This window comes from Anolis sagrei, chromosome 2 (genome assembly GCF_037176765.1).
Source record: "Anolis sagrei isolate rAnoSag1 chromosome 2, rAnoSag1.mat, whole genome shotgun sequence".
NCBI lineage: Eukaryota > Metazoa > Chordata > Lepidosauria > Squamata > Dactyloidae > Anolis > Anolis sagrei.
The window spans coordinates 150,575,435-150,590,247 of NC_090022.1; the positions used below are offsets into that span (position 1 = coordinate 150,575,435).

Genomic DNA, 14,813 nt, shown 5'->3' on the forward strand with positions numbered 1-14,813 from the left:
AGCCCACTTAACCATAAGAAGTCTACTTGACAACAACATGGCTAATCAAATCTGTCTTCTCAACCAATGTGTCAAAAGCACCATAATGTGAGGCATATCCAAGTCTTGTGCTGAATATCATAGATCTTTCTAAACTGTAAATAGATACTACATTCTTTCTCCCCTCTCTCTCCTCCCTTGCTGAAATCCTGCAAAACATGAAGTTCTCAGCTGGCATTGAATTCAACACCTGGTATTGAAATTGCACCCCAATACAATTTGTTGTGGGTGAATCTGTCACCTTTCATTATATAAATTATGTCTGACTCCTGGTCCTAGGGCTAATTACATGGAGCATGATAGAGGAATTGTTAGAGGCCCAATGGGTTTACTGTAGCTGGCACTGGCAATGGAATTTTGGTCAATATTAGCAATCCTCAAATAGGCTTTTGACACTCCTCTTCCCCATAAACCCTGTTACCGAATTTACCTGCTACACTTCTGGAAAGAGAGCAAAGGTACTTAAGGATGGAGGAAAGCTGACCTTTTGAGACACAGTTTTAAAATGTATTACTAAGGATAATCCACAGCATCACTTAATAGGCCAGAAAACAATCCGGTAACTACCAGATATTGTTTGCTTTGATACTTGAGTTCACAGCATGCATCTAATTCATACTCAGTAATTTAAATTTCAGCCTAGGAGAGCCCCAGAAAGTACAGTTTTCCTGTGACTAGCCATTTTCTGCCTAGGGCTGCATCATAGATGATGTCACAGTATAGAGCCTTTGTTTTCTGAAGGTTCTGATATTTCCTGCCATTTGACCTAGCGATCAGTATACAGAGATGGGATTTAAATGAGGACCTGGAGACAAAATGTCGGTAAGAGGGAATGCAAGTTTTGGATCTGTGCCATCAAAGAAAAGAACAGTATTCAAGCCCAGCAGCAAACACAGAGAGGAGAAAGATTCAGCTCCAAGAAGGATAGTGAAAGAAACCAGAGCAGTTGTCATAGATATTGGTACTGGCTCTTGCAAATGTGGGTTTGCAGGAGAACCAAAGCCAACCCATGTGGTTTCATCTACTGTAGGTAAGCATCTCCAGGAGACTGCAAAAACAGGTGATAATAGGAAAGAAACCTTTGTTGGCAGAGAACTTGCAGATGCAACAATACCCCTGAAGCTTGTCAACCCTTTGGTACATGGAATCATAGTGGACTGGGATACCATTCAGGACATATGGGAATATCTTTTCCATGAGGAAATGAAGATTCGGCCTGAGGAACATGCAGTTTTAATATCGGATCCTCCGCTGAGTCCGACCACCAACAGAGAAAAGTATGCAGAAATGCTCTTTGAAACCTTTAACACCCCAGCCATGCACATTGCTTACCAGTCTAGATTGTCGATGTATTCCTATGGAAAGACATCTGGCCTTGTCGTGGAGAGTGGCCATGGTGTTTCTTATGTGGTTCCCATTTATGAAGGCTATACTTTGCCTAACATTACTGAAAGGGTGGATTATGCTGGGTCGAATGTCACTCAGCAATTGATGAATCTCTTAAACCATTCTGTGAAATTGTTCACGGAGAAGGATTGGCGTGTCTTGGAAGATATCAAAGAGAACTATTGCTTCACTTCACTGGATTATCCACAGGATGCAGCTGCGCCTTCTAGGAAGCATGAGATTGAATATGAACTTCCTGATGGGCAAACCATCATTATTGGCAAAGAAAGATTTGCATGTACGGAAATACTCTTCAAGCCCTCCATGGTAAACTCCCAACAGCTGGGGCTTCCTCTCCTGACCATGACGTCTCTGAATAAATGTGATGTTGCCCTCAAAAAGAACCTGATGGGCAACATCCTGTTGTGTGGGGGCTGCACCATGATCAAGGGCTTTGCTGACCGCTTCCAGAGAGAGCTTGTTCGAATGTGTCCAAATGATAATCCCATTTCATCGGCTTCCCCTGAAAGGAAAACGTCAGTATGGACCGGAGGCTCCATCCTGGCATCCCTCAAAGCGTTCCAACAGCTCTGGGTTCACAGGAGAGAATATGAAGAGCGGGGCCCTTTTTACATTTACAGGAAATGTTTCTGAGCTCCTAAGATATCTTGAGTCTGTTCCTTGCAGCCAAAACCTGCTTAACTAGATCTGGAATAATCTGAGAAGGCTCACACTTTCTTTTTCAGCTTTACCTACCAAAATATAACTTGGTCTGTGAACACTAGTAATGGTTTCCTTGCTGTTCTCCCACTATTAAAAGCTCCTTGTTGTAGTTGCACAGTGTTAACAAAGTGGTTTCCCATTTTTTGAAGTAAGTGGCATCGAGTACAGGTGTGTATGGGTAAGGCCTTTTTTATCTTGTTATCCTTTATAAATGTTTCTCATTGACTAACTCCCATATATATAGCTGACATTTCAAAGGACGTGCAAAGTTGCTCTCTTACTCTGCTTTCTGTGTATATATATTATACACACATACAGCAGAGTTTCAGAAGTGTTTTTTTAGTTGCCCAAAAACATCTATTCTCCCTTAAAATATATTTGCCTTTAAATCATGCTCTCAAGAGACAAAAATAAACCTCTGATGATGCTTGCGATAGATGCAGGTGAAACATCAGCAAAGACTGCTTCTAGAACATGGCCATATAGCCCGAAAAACCTACAACAACCCAAAAATAGACTTCTTTAAAAGTAACTTAGTTGGTTTATTCACAAACTTCATGTATTCAGCATACAGGAACTTTGCATATCAATCCAATTACATGCAAAGTACATGATTGCAGTGAACATGGGTAGGACCTGACTGCCTTTCTGTCTTGTAAGTGGAGTGGCAGCCGAGAGAACCTGAGCAGACGTATTCATTTCTGGAAGCAAAGCTAAACAATCTCTGGGGTTAATTCTCAGTAGTTTATCCATAATTAAGTAGTTACATTATTTTGGTGACATAAAACCAGGGGCGGCTTTTCCATTACGCGAAGTAAGCGACCGCGGAATACTTTGTTTGTCCCAGGGGCGCTCACGCGCCTCCTTAAATGCCCCTCCCTCCAATTGGGCCTCGTCCCATGAGCAGCGCCGGTGGTGGGGGCAGCAGCGGGAGGAAGCAGAAAAGCCGCGCATGCGGCAAGGGGGAAGGGAAAGGCGCGCGCCTCTGTCCTTCCCCTCTCGCCCTGCAAGTGCCTTTCCTAGCGGCAGAGGCAGGAAAGGCGTGCGAGGGAGAAGAGAAAGGTGCACGCCTTTCCCTCCCCTCATGCCCCGTGCACCTTGTAGAGTGGCGAGAGGAGTGTGGGGCAGCAGCGAGGCTTGGCCATCTCCTTCTCCTCTGGGCTCTTCTTCCTCCCCCTCTCCGTTTAGACACCTCCAAATGGAGAGGAGGAGGAGGAAGACCCTGGAGGAGAAGGGGGGCATCCTCGCTGCTGCTGCTGCTCTGTGCCAGTCTCTTCTCGCCCCCTTCGAGGCCTCGCCTCGAAGGGGGCGAGAAGAGGAGCGTCGGGCTGCAACAGCAGCGAGGCTTGGCCATCTCCTTCTCCTCTGGGCTCTTCTTCCTCCCCCTCTCCATTTAGACACCTCCAAATGGAGAGGAGGAGGAGGAAGACCCTGGAGGAGAAGGGGGGCATCCTCGCTGCTTGGCCATCTCCTTCTCCTCTGGGCTCTTCTTCCTCCTCCTCTCCGTTTAGACACCTCCAAATGGAGAGGAGGAGGAGGAAGACCCTGGAGGAGAAGGGGGGCATCCTCGCTGCTGCTGCTGCTCTGTGCCAGTCTCTTCTCGCCCCCTTCGAGGCCTCGCCTCGAAGGGGGCGAGAAGAGGAGCTTCGGGCTGCAACAGCAGCGAGGCTTGGCCATCTCCTTCTCCTCTGGGCTCTTCTTCCTCCCCCTCTCCGTTTAGACACCTCCAAATGGAGAGGAGGAGGAGGAAGACCCTGGAGGAGAAGGGGGGCATCCTCGCTGCTGCTGCTGCTCTGTGCCAGTCTCTTCTTTAAGGTAACTCTTTATTCACCTCTACCTTTTTTTTTCAGTGATTGGTTTTTTTTGGGGGGGGGGGGCGCCAAAATAATGTTTGCTTACCATTGAAAATTACCTAGGGCCGGCCCTGCATAAAACTATTGTTTTTCCTTCATTTGTATTCCTCCTTGCTGTGTGGCAGAATTGAGCAGAAGTAGTAAAAATATATAAGGAAAGGCTCAATTCTTTGCTTACATTTGTTTTCATATATTAAATAACCCTTTTCACTTATAAAATCAAAGGACTGTGCAAACTGGTGCAAATCATATGGCCTTGGGGTTTCCTTTTAGGGATGTCTCTCTCTTTCAGCTTTGTTGCGGTTGTTCGGTCCCTGAGTTGTGACGGGCTTTGCAAAGAGGATACTGTGAACTATTTTGTATGAGAGGCTATCTCAGAATTGCAGAAAAGAAGCCTGGCCCCTGCATTAGAACTGATAAGTACACTGTCTTTCTCAGTACGCAATTGAAAAACATGGCCGTAAGCCTAATTCTTCATAAATAGGGAGATGCTGGTATAACTTCACAGAATATGGCATTTCCTTTAGTCATAGGGTTGTCCCTTCATGTGTTCTGCAAGGGAATCAGAAATGCACTTTCAAAAATAAATATGGTTGAGGAAAGATGGATAAGAAGCATGTCATGTGGATCTATTTAATGTGGTTAATGACACTTTACTGGTTTTACTTGCTGACACTTCTTGTATACCAGAAGTTCCAAATGCTGTCTACTTCCAGGTCCATAGAAAATCATCTACTGTCTATGCTGACTTGTAGTGTGCTACCTTCCATTCTCTTTTTACTTTATACCAGAATACTTTCCAACATTTTTGCAATATTTTACATCTGAAATCCTTTTCCAAACCAACATGTTATTACATTGAAATAGCTAAAATTATCCTAATCTCTTTCTGAATGTGCAGAAATGCATATGCATACACATTTATGTACTCAATTAATGGAGAATATGTGTTCCTGGCCTTTACTTTTTTAACAGAAACTTTGGTTCCAAAGAGAGAAATAACACGAAAAAGATAGGTCCCTGTATCACACAGAAACACAGAAAATAAGAGCAGTTCAGCGTCTTCCAGCAAATGTTTTATTCAATCAAGCATTATGCATGTTTTAAATAAAACAGCTAGGGAAGTGAGTCTTGCATAAGTAAACAAAAACATTTTGAATCTTCCAAAAGCCATTGAAAACTTACTCTAATATGCATTCTGAGATTTTTTCTTTCTTTCAATAGCCTTAACTTTTCTTAGGATTTTTATTTTGGTGGTGAAATTTACCAATCTATGTTTTTTCAATGTGTCAGGGCAGCTGGTGAGGCAAGCTAATCTGTTTTCCCCTTTTCTTTCTGTTTTGCTCTTCACACATGCTAAGTGATTCTGGAGGTAGCTGTTTATTTTGATTATGGGTATGTAAGCACACATAGCTATAGCAGAGTTGCGACTTCTGCTTGTGAACCTCATTCTTTCCCAGTTCAAGCTGTTTTACTAGACATGCTGCTGCAACCCAGAGCTGAAAAGTGGACTTTCTGCAGGCCCCTTTCACCAGCCTCCCAATTCCAGTGCTGCCAAAAAAAAGTTTCCAGTTGGACAGATGAAACCACTAGACAGTGTTTTTATTTATTTTTATTTAGGTCTTATTGTATATATGGTTTCATAGATTACTGTTACGTGTATGTTGGATCTGTATTGTTTTTTTAAATATTGTGAGCCACTTTGGGACCCGTTTAGGGAGAAAAGTGGGATATAAGTAAAAATGTATTATTATTTTATTTTACTGACACAAAAACACAATATGTCACAGCAAATGAGATCTATGTGCTGGATTTTGTATCACAAAATCACAAGTCGAACACTTCCCAAGCGTCTAAGATTGTGTGATGTATTTTCGAATGATGCGCGCAGATCCAAATAAGGTCGCCTTTTGCAATTGACAGATCGTGATTTTGTCAATGTGTATTGTTTCCAAATGCTGGCTGAGATCTTTGGCACGGCACCCAGTGTGCCAATGACCACCGGGACCATCTGTACTGGTTTATACCAGAGCCTTTGCAGTTCGATTTTGAGGTCTTGATAATGGCTGAGTTTTTCCTGTTTTTCCTCAATGCGACTGTCGCCTGGTATGGCGATATCAATAATCCAGACTTTTTTCTTTTCCACAATGGTGATGTCTGGCGTATTGTGTTCCAAAATTTTGTCAGTCTGGATTCAAAAGTCCCACAGTATTTTTGCGTGTTCATTTTCTACTACCTTTGCAGGTTAATGATCCCACCAGTTCTTTACTACTGGCAGGTGGTACTTGTGACATAATTTCCAATGAATCATTTGGTCCACAGAGTTGTGCCTCTGTTTGTAGTCTGTTTGTGCGATTTTCTTGCAGCAGCTGAGGATATGAACAATGGTTTCATCATCATCATCATCATCATTATTAAAAGGGGAAGCTGGGCTAGGCTCCTGTAAATACCTTGTAATTCTTTTTACAAAGTCTTTTACAAAGCATTTTCGTTAGAGGCTTTGCTAACTGAGACTCAATTGTATGCTATTTTAATTTGTTGCAAACCCCAGGGCAAGCCTGTTGTGGGGTTCTTTTGGCAACTTCTATTACGAAAGGGGTTTGTCATTGCCTTGCTCTGAGGTTGAGAGGATATGACTTCCCCAAGGATCACTCAGTAGGTTTCCATGGCTGAGTGGGGATTTGAACCCTGGTCTTGAAGTCCTAATCTAAGCTGCAAACCATACCAGCTCTCCCTGTGCTACTATAGCAGTTTATTGTTTAAGAAGTCGGATTCATTAGTTCTAGTTTAACTGGAACTACTAGGGACTGAGGCTAAGCCCTTTGTAGCTTTACTTATTTACTTACTTACTTACTTTATTTATATACCGCCATTCTCAGCCCTAGAGCTGGGAAGGAGCTGATGCAGAGTAACATTACTTGCAAGGGTTTTTGTGTGGCAGTGTTCTTGCTTTCGAAATGAGATAATTTTTGTATAGTGTATCATTTCATTGCTATCCTCAAGTGGTACATTTTGACAGTAGTGTACCTTGTTGAACACGTGTGTAACACACGTATTAGTAACGAACAACAAAAGTTACTTTTTAGTAATTTTTTTTTTAACATGGAACATTTTTAACATGGAACATCTCAGCTGTGCTTCGACCCATTCCTTTCTTTTAGGAACGAAAAGGACTTTGGCTTTGCCTCTGTTACAACTCTCTCTAGGCTCTGCTTATATAGATGTCAGCTACTTTGCTCTTAGTATGCACTGTGAGGATAAGTACAGTTCTACTGGAAATGTCTCTTTCACCTTTTATCGTCCTGAAATGCTTTTGTAAGAAACAGAACAAATGTCTTTTACGCCACCTGTTTCATTGGATTATGCTAACTAATAAATAAGTAGGCAATTAGGGAGATGTTCCTGGCAGCATGTAATCAGCAAATGCATGCATAAATAGGCACAGCTGATATTGTGGACAGAACAGCAACGGGGGTAATTAATTTCTAAGATAAATGTGCAAACACGTATGGAATATCTGGAAAGGAATGCAGAACAACAAAGGAACATGAAATCATGGAGTGCAAAGATAACAGTTTCTGTAGTGTCACTGTGCATCCAGGTATAGAAATTGGTAAAAACGTTATTGCAAGGCAGTGATGAAAGAGGCCCCTCCCTAAGGCCCTGGAAATAAGTTTTAGCAACCATTTAAACTTCTTTTGGGGGGCATTATTGCTGAGCAGGTATGGAATAGTAGTGGTGGTGGTTTTGTTTACAAGTTCTGTGCCTTGGTACAGTTTTATCCCTTCATGTATTATTCCAAACAAAAGGCAATGGAAAAATATAGGTCTAGTCCTATGGTGAGAATGGGAAAATGCAGAATTGCAGGTCCTAGCAGCAATAGTCAGTATAGTCAAGGGTGGGAAATTCTGAGGGTTTCAGTTTGGCAACACTCGGACGGCTGTCCAGTGGCATCATCACACTAGAGAAAAAAATGCTCTTACAATCCAGTTTCTGTGTCCTGCAGAATTCTGAGGTTTGTAGTTTAGTGAGGCTGTTAATGGCGCCTCCCTAAACTATAAACCCCAGAATCCTGCAGGAGGCAGAAAACAGATTTTAAGTGGATTTTTCTCTCTAGTGTGATGAAGTAGCAAGTCTTATCCCTGTCCTATGACAAAATCAGAAGTGTCCAGATGTGTCATAAATTCCAAGTTTATGCCACAAATGTCTATATATCCTTTCAAGCAGACCTTTGCAGTCATAAAGCCTAAACTTTAGCTGGGAGACTGGTCAAGCAGATGAATACCCGTCTCTGACCTTGCTATACTTAGCATAAAACGAGTGAGCAAATGTGCTGGGAACAGTTTTTGTCTTTGCCAAATAGGTTACATCAAAGTGCAAAGAGAACAGTTTTCACAGTCACCCTTTTGTTATGTGATGTTTAATTTTGTTGTGTTTAATTTTGGCTCATTAATTTTTAAATCATCATCTCTTTGTAGACTGTAATGCAGACATTTCTAAAAACATTAAGTGATTCTAAATACTGCTAGACATTAGGAGGAACTTATTCATGAAGAACAGCAGGACCAAATGTTGGATACAGCCGAGAAGGCGAGGTGCTTTTATTAATTTGCCTTGGTTTGAGTTACCATCAGTTCTCATTTTGTGAAATCATGACATTTTAAGATTCATGCTTCAATATCCATAATTGAGCTGGTACATTTAAAGTCATTTTGTACTGGTTTGAAGACTTGAGTTCAAGAATTTTTTGTTTTAATCGACTGACATGGAGGGCTGGCCTTTATCATACAAGTTAACTAACTGTATCCAGTATTGGAGCTAAGCACTTTTTAAAAAGGCTATCCATATTTGCCCTAATTGATCATTTAAGATATCAACTGGCAAAAAAGGCAGAAATGTTGTTCTGAGGAAACACAATCAAAACAGTTCCAAAATAACTGAGGTTGCATTTTTTTTTGTCATTTGTATGTTTTAACAGTGCTCTCATTATCCAGGTAGTATTGGGGAAAACAGGAGATAATAAAGAAAGCCATAAAAATACATATACAACAAGTTTAGTTTTTAGTCCTTTGTCGCTTCAAGAGCCATGATCAATCTTCTGCATAATCTTGGGAAGATACTTGAGAGGAAATATTTGCTTAAATGCAGAGCCTTAGACCATCAATAACAAGGGAGTCTAGATTACTGGAGAAGGTTCAACTTCCACTGGATGTTTTTGTTGAATTTGGGAGGTAAAAAGAACTCAACATCTGCAAAAGAGAAACCAAATAAAGAGATAATCATAATTGTGCAATGAGCAAACACCTTAACATGGCAGACATGTTTGCCAATATCAACATAACATGATCTTTCATTCTCTGCGTAGCTATGGAGACCCACTGAGGACCTTGGATAAGTCACATACCCCATAATAGGGTCACCATAGATCACAAACAACTTAAGGAACCCAAAAATCACTACGTGAATAGCTGACAACCCATTGTGTGGTTTCAATATGCACTACATAGAGACAATGTGCTGCTGCATGCATAGCAGTCCATCATTGCAACTCTGCTTGCCCTGTTTGAATATGATCATTGCTCATTGCCAAAAACACAAAAACAAAACAAAAACAAAACCTGGCACTAACAGAATGTGGGTTTTGTGTAGTGCATATATTTCTCTCACCTTGTGCTATGGGAGTCAGTGCTTTTTGTTGACTATAAGAAGCGCTAATGCTGTTTGCGGTTGAATTGGGACCCAGGATCTAAAATGACAAGAAATGGACAAAAGGAAATACATTTGTCTGCAAATAATGATAAAACTAAAACATTTCAGATACCTTGCTATATTTCCTGGCATTTTATACACCAAATTACTTGAAGGCAATTATTGTCTTACAGAATGAAAGATCCTGAGATGTTCCCTCACTGTGATCCAGAAATGAAACAAGGTTTTGCTTTGCTTCACTTTCTTCTCCCCAAAGCCTGATTTCTGCTTGCTCACAAGATCAAAAGATAGGAGGCAGCCCTAGCTAGTTAGCAGCAGGTGTCTTCAGAGCAGAGGTAGCTTTCCTGATTATATTGAATGCTACCTACCATCAATTTCATCCAATATTGCTGATGCTTGGATGATGGGGTGGAATTCAACATCAGGAGGCCCTCTGGTTCCTCCCCTTGCTTGTGATAATGCAGAGAAGCAGCTCTCAAATTAATGAGTTATTGATGTAGATGGGTAAGTAAAATTTCTAGTGCAGAAATCTGTCAAGGGGTGGAGAATCATGGGCTGTTCAGGTCTGGAAACACGACTCCCAGCATTCCTAGTAATTGACTTTGCTGACTAGAGTTCCTAGAAACTGTAGTACAGTAACATCTAGAGAACCCCATTATATCACTAGCTAACTGAGAGTCTACTCAGTTATACACACTGGTCCCCAGCACTGTGCAAGGAAAGGCCCCAGTAATGTTTACGATAATATACTTTCCCTTCAATTCCAATACTTTTGCAGGAACATGGCCACATTCCCTGACATGATTGGGTCTCTGGAGGACCAAAGCCAGTGCTTACAGGAAATGGTAGAGTGCACAGCCAGCTTCTCTTCTTCTGCCCTGTTGTCCATGAGAGGAGGAGTAAACTTAACTATGGGAAATCCTGGCTGAATAGATTAGTCTTAGCATCCCCAACATGACTGGGAGAAATGTACAAAAGAATGTCTACTACTCTTTCCAGTCAATGCCCACAGATCATCCCTTCCTCATTAGATTCCAGGAGGCAAAGCTGAGCCACGTAGGAGAGACTAAGAATTCAGCTGAATTCCTCTACAGCATCAAAATAGGACACAGAGTAAGAAACTGGATTCTTACCGGATTGGCTGGGAACTGCTGCAGGCCCGGGCTCCAGATTTCCGGGATGGAGTGCTCTGTCAGTTGAAGGATCTCATCAAAAGCTTGCTGTAACTCCTGGGCTTGCCCATCATAGCCAAAAAGGACTAGATACTTCAAAAGGCTGTGCATCTCACCTTGGGAAAAAATAGAAGAAATCCATTATATATAGATTCTAAATGTAAATTTTAAACTATTGGTTAATACACAGATCTGCAGTTTTGCTCTTCAGTTTCAGCATAAGAATAACGTAAGTACTATATATACTTGAGTTTTTGAGAATAGTGCAAGTACTGTATATACTGGAGCCTAGTTTTTCAGGCCTTTTTTTAGGCTGAAAAAGCCCTCCTCGGCTTATACTCAAGTGAAGGTCCTGGTGGTAAGGCACAGCATAGCAACCCAGCAGGGAGGGTCACTGTACTGTGAGAGGAGAGGAAGGCACACCTTCCTCTTCTCCTTTCTCACCTCTCATTCCCTCCCCGCTGTACCAAGAGGGGAGGAAAGGCCGCACACCTTCCTCTCCGCAGTCATTCCCACCTGTTTTCCTCCATTTTCTAGCATCCCTTTCCCACCCCAGTCTTCCCTTTTTCTAGTTGCACCCTTCCCACTCCAATCTTTCCACTTTTCCAGCCCCCCTTTTGCACCACAGTCTTGTTGCAATTGTCCTTTCCCCATTCCAATCTTTTCTAGTCCTATCTTCCACTGTTCAGATGTTTGTGAACCGATGGAAACAATCATCATTTATCTTAACAAAATTGCTTAATAACAATAAAACACTGAAATTGGAAAGCTACCAGGGTAGTCATAATTAGATTTTCTTCCAATGGCATTGAGCTTCTAGTGCTCAGCCATGGAAATGGGGGAGGAGGATAAGGCCATGAGCAACACTGCAGCTTAGTAATGAAGGTAAACCAAAATGACAAAGAAATACTAGAAAAGAGAAGAGGAGGAGGAGAGGAGAGCAGCAACAGCTCAATGAGAGTCATCATTATTTTCATAGAATCATAGAGTTGGAAGAGACCTCGTGGGCCATCCAGTCCAACCCTCTGCCAAGAAGCAGGACAATCTCATTCAAAGCACCCCCAACAGATGGTCATCCAGCCTCTGTTTAAAAGCATCCAAAGAAGGAGCCTCCAACACACTGCTGAACAGCTCTTGGAGTCAGGAAGTTCTTCCTCATGTTCAGGTGGAATCTCCTTTCTTGTAGTTTGAAGCCATTGTTCCGCATCCTAATCTCCAGGGCAGCAGAAAACAAGCTTGCTCCCTCCTCCCTATGATTTCCCCTCACATACTTATACATGGCTAACATGTCTCCTCTCAGCCTTCTCTTCTTCAGGCTAAACATGCCCAGCTCTTTAAGCCGCTCCTCATAGGGCTTGTTCTCCAGACCCTTGATCATTTTGACACAAAAGTACTAAGTTTTGATGTTTCTAAAGCTGGAGAATAACAGCAAAGTTTGCAACCTGGGTACTCAGGCTTCTTTAAGTGAGATGAAATATGCACTCAAGCATCTATGAATTGTTTATGCCTGTCCAACACACTTTAGTTGCTGTTATCTTTGGATATATGAATTTAGTATCTAGGGTGTGATGGGCAAACCGGGACTGCATGTAACCCCAAGGTCTGTAGTCCCTGCAAACTTCCGTGACTCACCTTTAAGGCCATCAATTATCCGAACTATTTCCCCTAAAACTTCCAGGAGCGCAACATCCTCCAAGGGACTCCCTTCCTTCAGACTGTGTTTCTTGCGCTCTGCCTTGCGACGGTTCTTGGACGAACGCCTGCAACAGATTAAATCCCATGTCACAAACAAAGCCAGAAAGCTAACTCTGGAAGGTCCAGGGTGGGAGAAAAAATTTAATTGCAAAATTCGCACTTGCCTGTTGGAGGCAAGTGCGAATTTTGCAATTAATCATTTTGATTAGCATTGCATAGCCTTGCAGCTTCAAGGCCTGGCTGATTCCTGGCTGGGGGAATCCTTTGTTGGGAGGTGTTAGCTGTCTTTCCTTTGGCACAACTGATCTAGAAGAAGTATGCTGTTTGGCCACACAGCTAACTCCTTTATGTATTATCCAGTCCTCCAAACATCCCTCTCTATATATTGCAACTACATACCAAAACAGTTTTATTGGGTAACATGTTTAGATAAAACTGTTTTTGTCCTAGGCACAAAGGTAAAAGGAACATGTTTTATTGCCTGCTTTTGCGTCAGTGTCCTGATGCCGATCACTAGAAGCAGGTGAAGAGAACCAGGCATAACCTTGTATTATATGTCAACTAGTATAACTAATTGGAAACTTTTCCACTTTTTAACAAGAACAGCATCCACACAATTGAAAAAATAGGGACGGGGGTGATAAGGATGAAGAAAGACTGAGTACGTACGCAGATATTCTTGAATTGCTGTGAGTGTATTTTGAACTTGTGTCACTAGCTGTCACCATACTGCTGGCATCAGAGAAGAGGTCTGACTCCGGACAATTTGGTGCTTCAAAATCTGCAAAAGCCAAAGGCCTAAATCAGCAAGAAGAAAGAAACCACTCCCCACTGTAACTATGTTGCTGTAACATTTTCTGCAGCTAGCTAAAAGTAAAGGTTTCCTCTGACATTAAGTCTAGTTGAGTCCGATTCTCAGGGGTGGTGCTCATCTCAATTTCTAAGCTGAAAAGCCAATGTTGACTATAGACACCTCCAAGGTCATGTGATCAACATGACGGCATGGAGTGCCGTTACCTTCCCACAGAAGCGGTACCTGTTGTTCTACTCAAATTTGCATGTTTGTGAACTGCTAGGTTGGCAGAAGCTGGGCCTAAAAGCAGGAGCTCACCCTGCTCCCTGGATTTGAACTGCCAACCTTTTGGTCAGCAAGTTCAGCAGCTCAGCGGTTTAACCCACTGCGCAACCAGGGCAGCCTAGCAGCTAGCTAAGGATTGCAATTTCCTAAATTAAGGACCAAACCAAATAACTTGCCAAGTGAAGCTCAAATGAAGTTGGACTGGTCTGAGAGCTGCAAGCTCAGACCCCTTCCACACTGCCATATAATCCAGATTATCAAAGTAGATAATCTGGATTTTATATGGCAGTGTAGAAGGGGTCTCATGAGAACAAAGAGGAGCCATGCTGGGCCAGAGCGTCTAGTATCCTATTTCACACAGTGGCCAGCCACATAATTTATGGGAAGTTTGCAATCAAAAGCCCTTTCCTATATTGTTCCCAGCATTTTGGCCTGAAGAAAACTATTGCATGTAAACACATCACAGTCATATTAGCAACCTCTGATGGCTTTGTCTTCCATTAATTATTCCAGACAGCAATGTTGGCCTTCACTTGACTTCAAGCACTGTTTTGACCAGGGACTGTCTACTTACTAGTGATATCAAGCAAAATTAATCTCTAGTGCATACCTAGCAGGTCATTTTGGGCTTGCTGCTTCAGCTCTCGAACCACAGAGAGGCGCTTACGATGACGAGAAAATGATGTCTTCTGAGTCTCTAGAAACATCAACTGGTTTTTCTGAGCTAAATAGTAACAGGAAAAGAAAAAATGGGAAAATTGTAGTGGGTCACATTAAAAACTCTTTCAAAGCAAAGAAGCGGTCTTTAGAACTGAAGATCAAGCAGAAAGCAACATGCAAGCAAGCTTAGTTCAGGTTGGGTTTTATAGGTTTTTTCGGGCTATATGGCCATGTTCTAGAGGCATTCTCTCCTTAGAAGAGAATGCCTCTAGAACAGGCATGGGGAACCTTCGGCTCTCCAGGTGTGGTGGACTTCAACTCCCACAATTCCTTGAGGCTCGGCATTTGCCCCAAAGGCTTACCTTGGCCCAACGAGGTTTGTTTGGCTCTTTTCCATGGAGGACGGGCAGCAAAGGGGGAGAGACGAGCGTAACGTAGAGCCAAACAAACCTCGTTGGGCCAAGGTAAGCCTTTGGGGCGAATGCCGAGCCTCAAGGA

General features: G+C 42.4%; 2 protein-coding genes across 2 annotated transcripts in view; one reads left to right on the forward strand and one right to left on the reverse strand.

Annotated features, from left to right (window-relative positions):
* The first annotated feature begins 87 nt into the window (after positions 1-87).
* Positions 88-2,257, forward strand: ACTL7A (actin like 7A). The gene has a single exon (XM_060763784.2). The coding sequence runs from the start codon at positions 856-858 to the stop codon at positions 2,077-2,079; it is 1,224 nt and encodes a 407-aa protein (XP_060619767.2). The 5' UTR covers positions 88-855; the 3' UTR covers positions 2,080-2,257.
* A 6,316-nt stretch (positions 2,258-8,573) lies between these two features.
* ELP1 (elongator acetyltransferase complex subunit 1) overlaps positions 8,574-14,813 on the reverse strand; it is a 58,404-nt gene continuing 52,164 nt past the window's right edge. Inside the window, exons 32-37 of the mRNA XM_067463962.1 lie at positions 14,266-14,379; positions 13,247-13,358; positions 12,515-12,642; positions 10,844-10,998; positions 9,669-9,747; positions 8,574-9,250 (exon numbers count right to left, since the gene is read on the reverse strand). Coding sequence (XP_067320063.1) covers positions 9,183-9,250; positions 9,669-9,747; positions 10,844-10,998; positions 12,515-12,642; positions 13,247-13,358; positions 14,266-14,379 — 656 coding nt within the window. The 3' untranslated portion in view covers positions 8,574-9,182. The remainder of the gene's footprint in view (positions 9,251-9,668; positions 9,748-10,843; positions 10,999-12,514; positions 12,643-13,246; positions 13,359-14,265; positions 14,380-14,813) is intronic.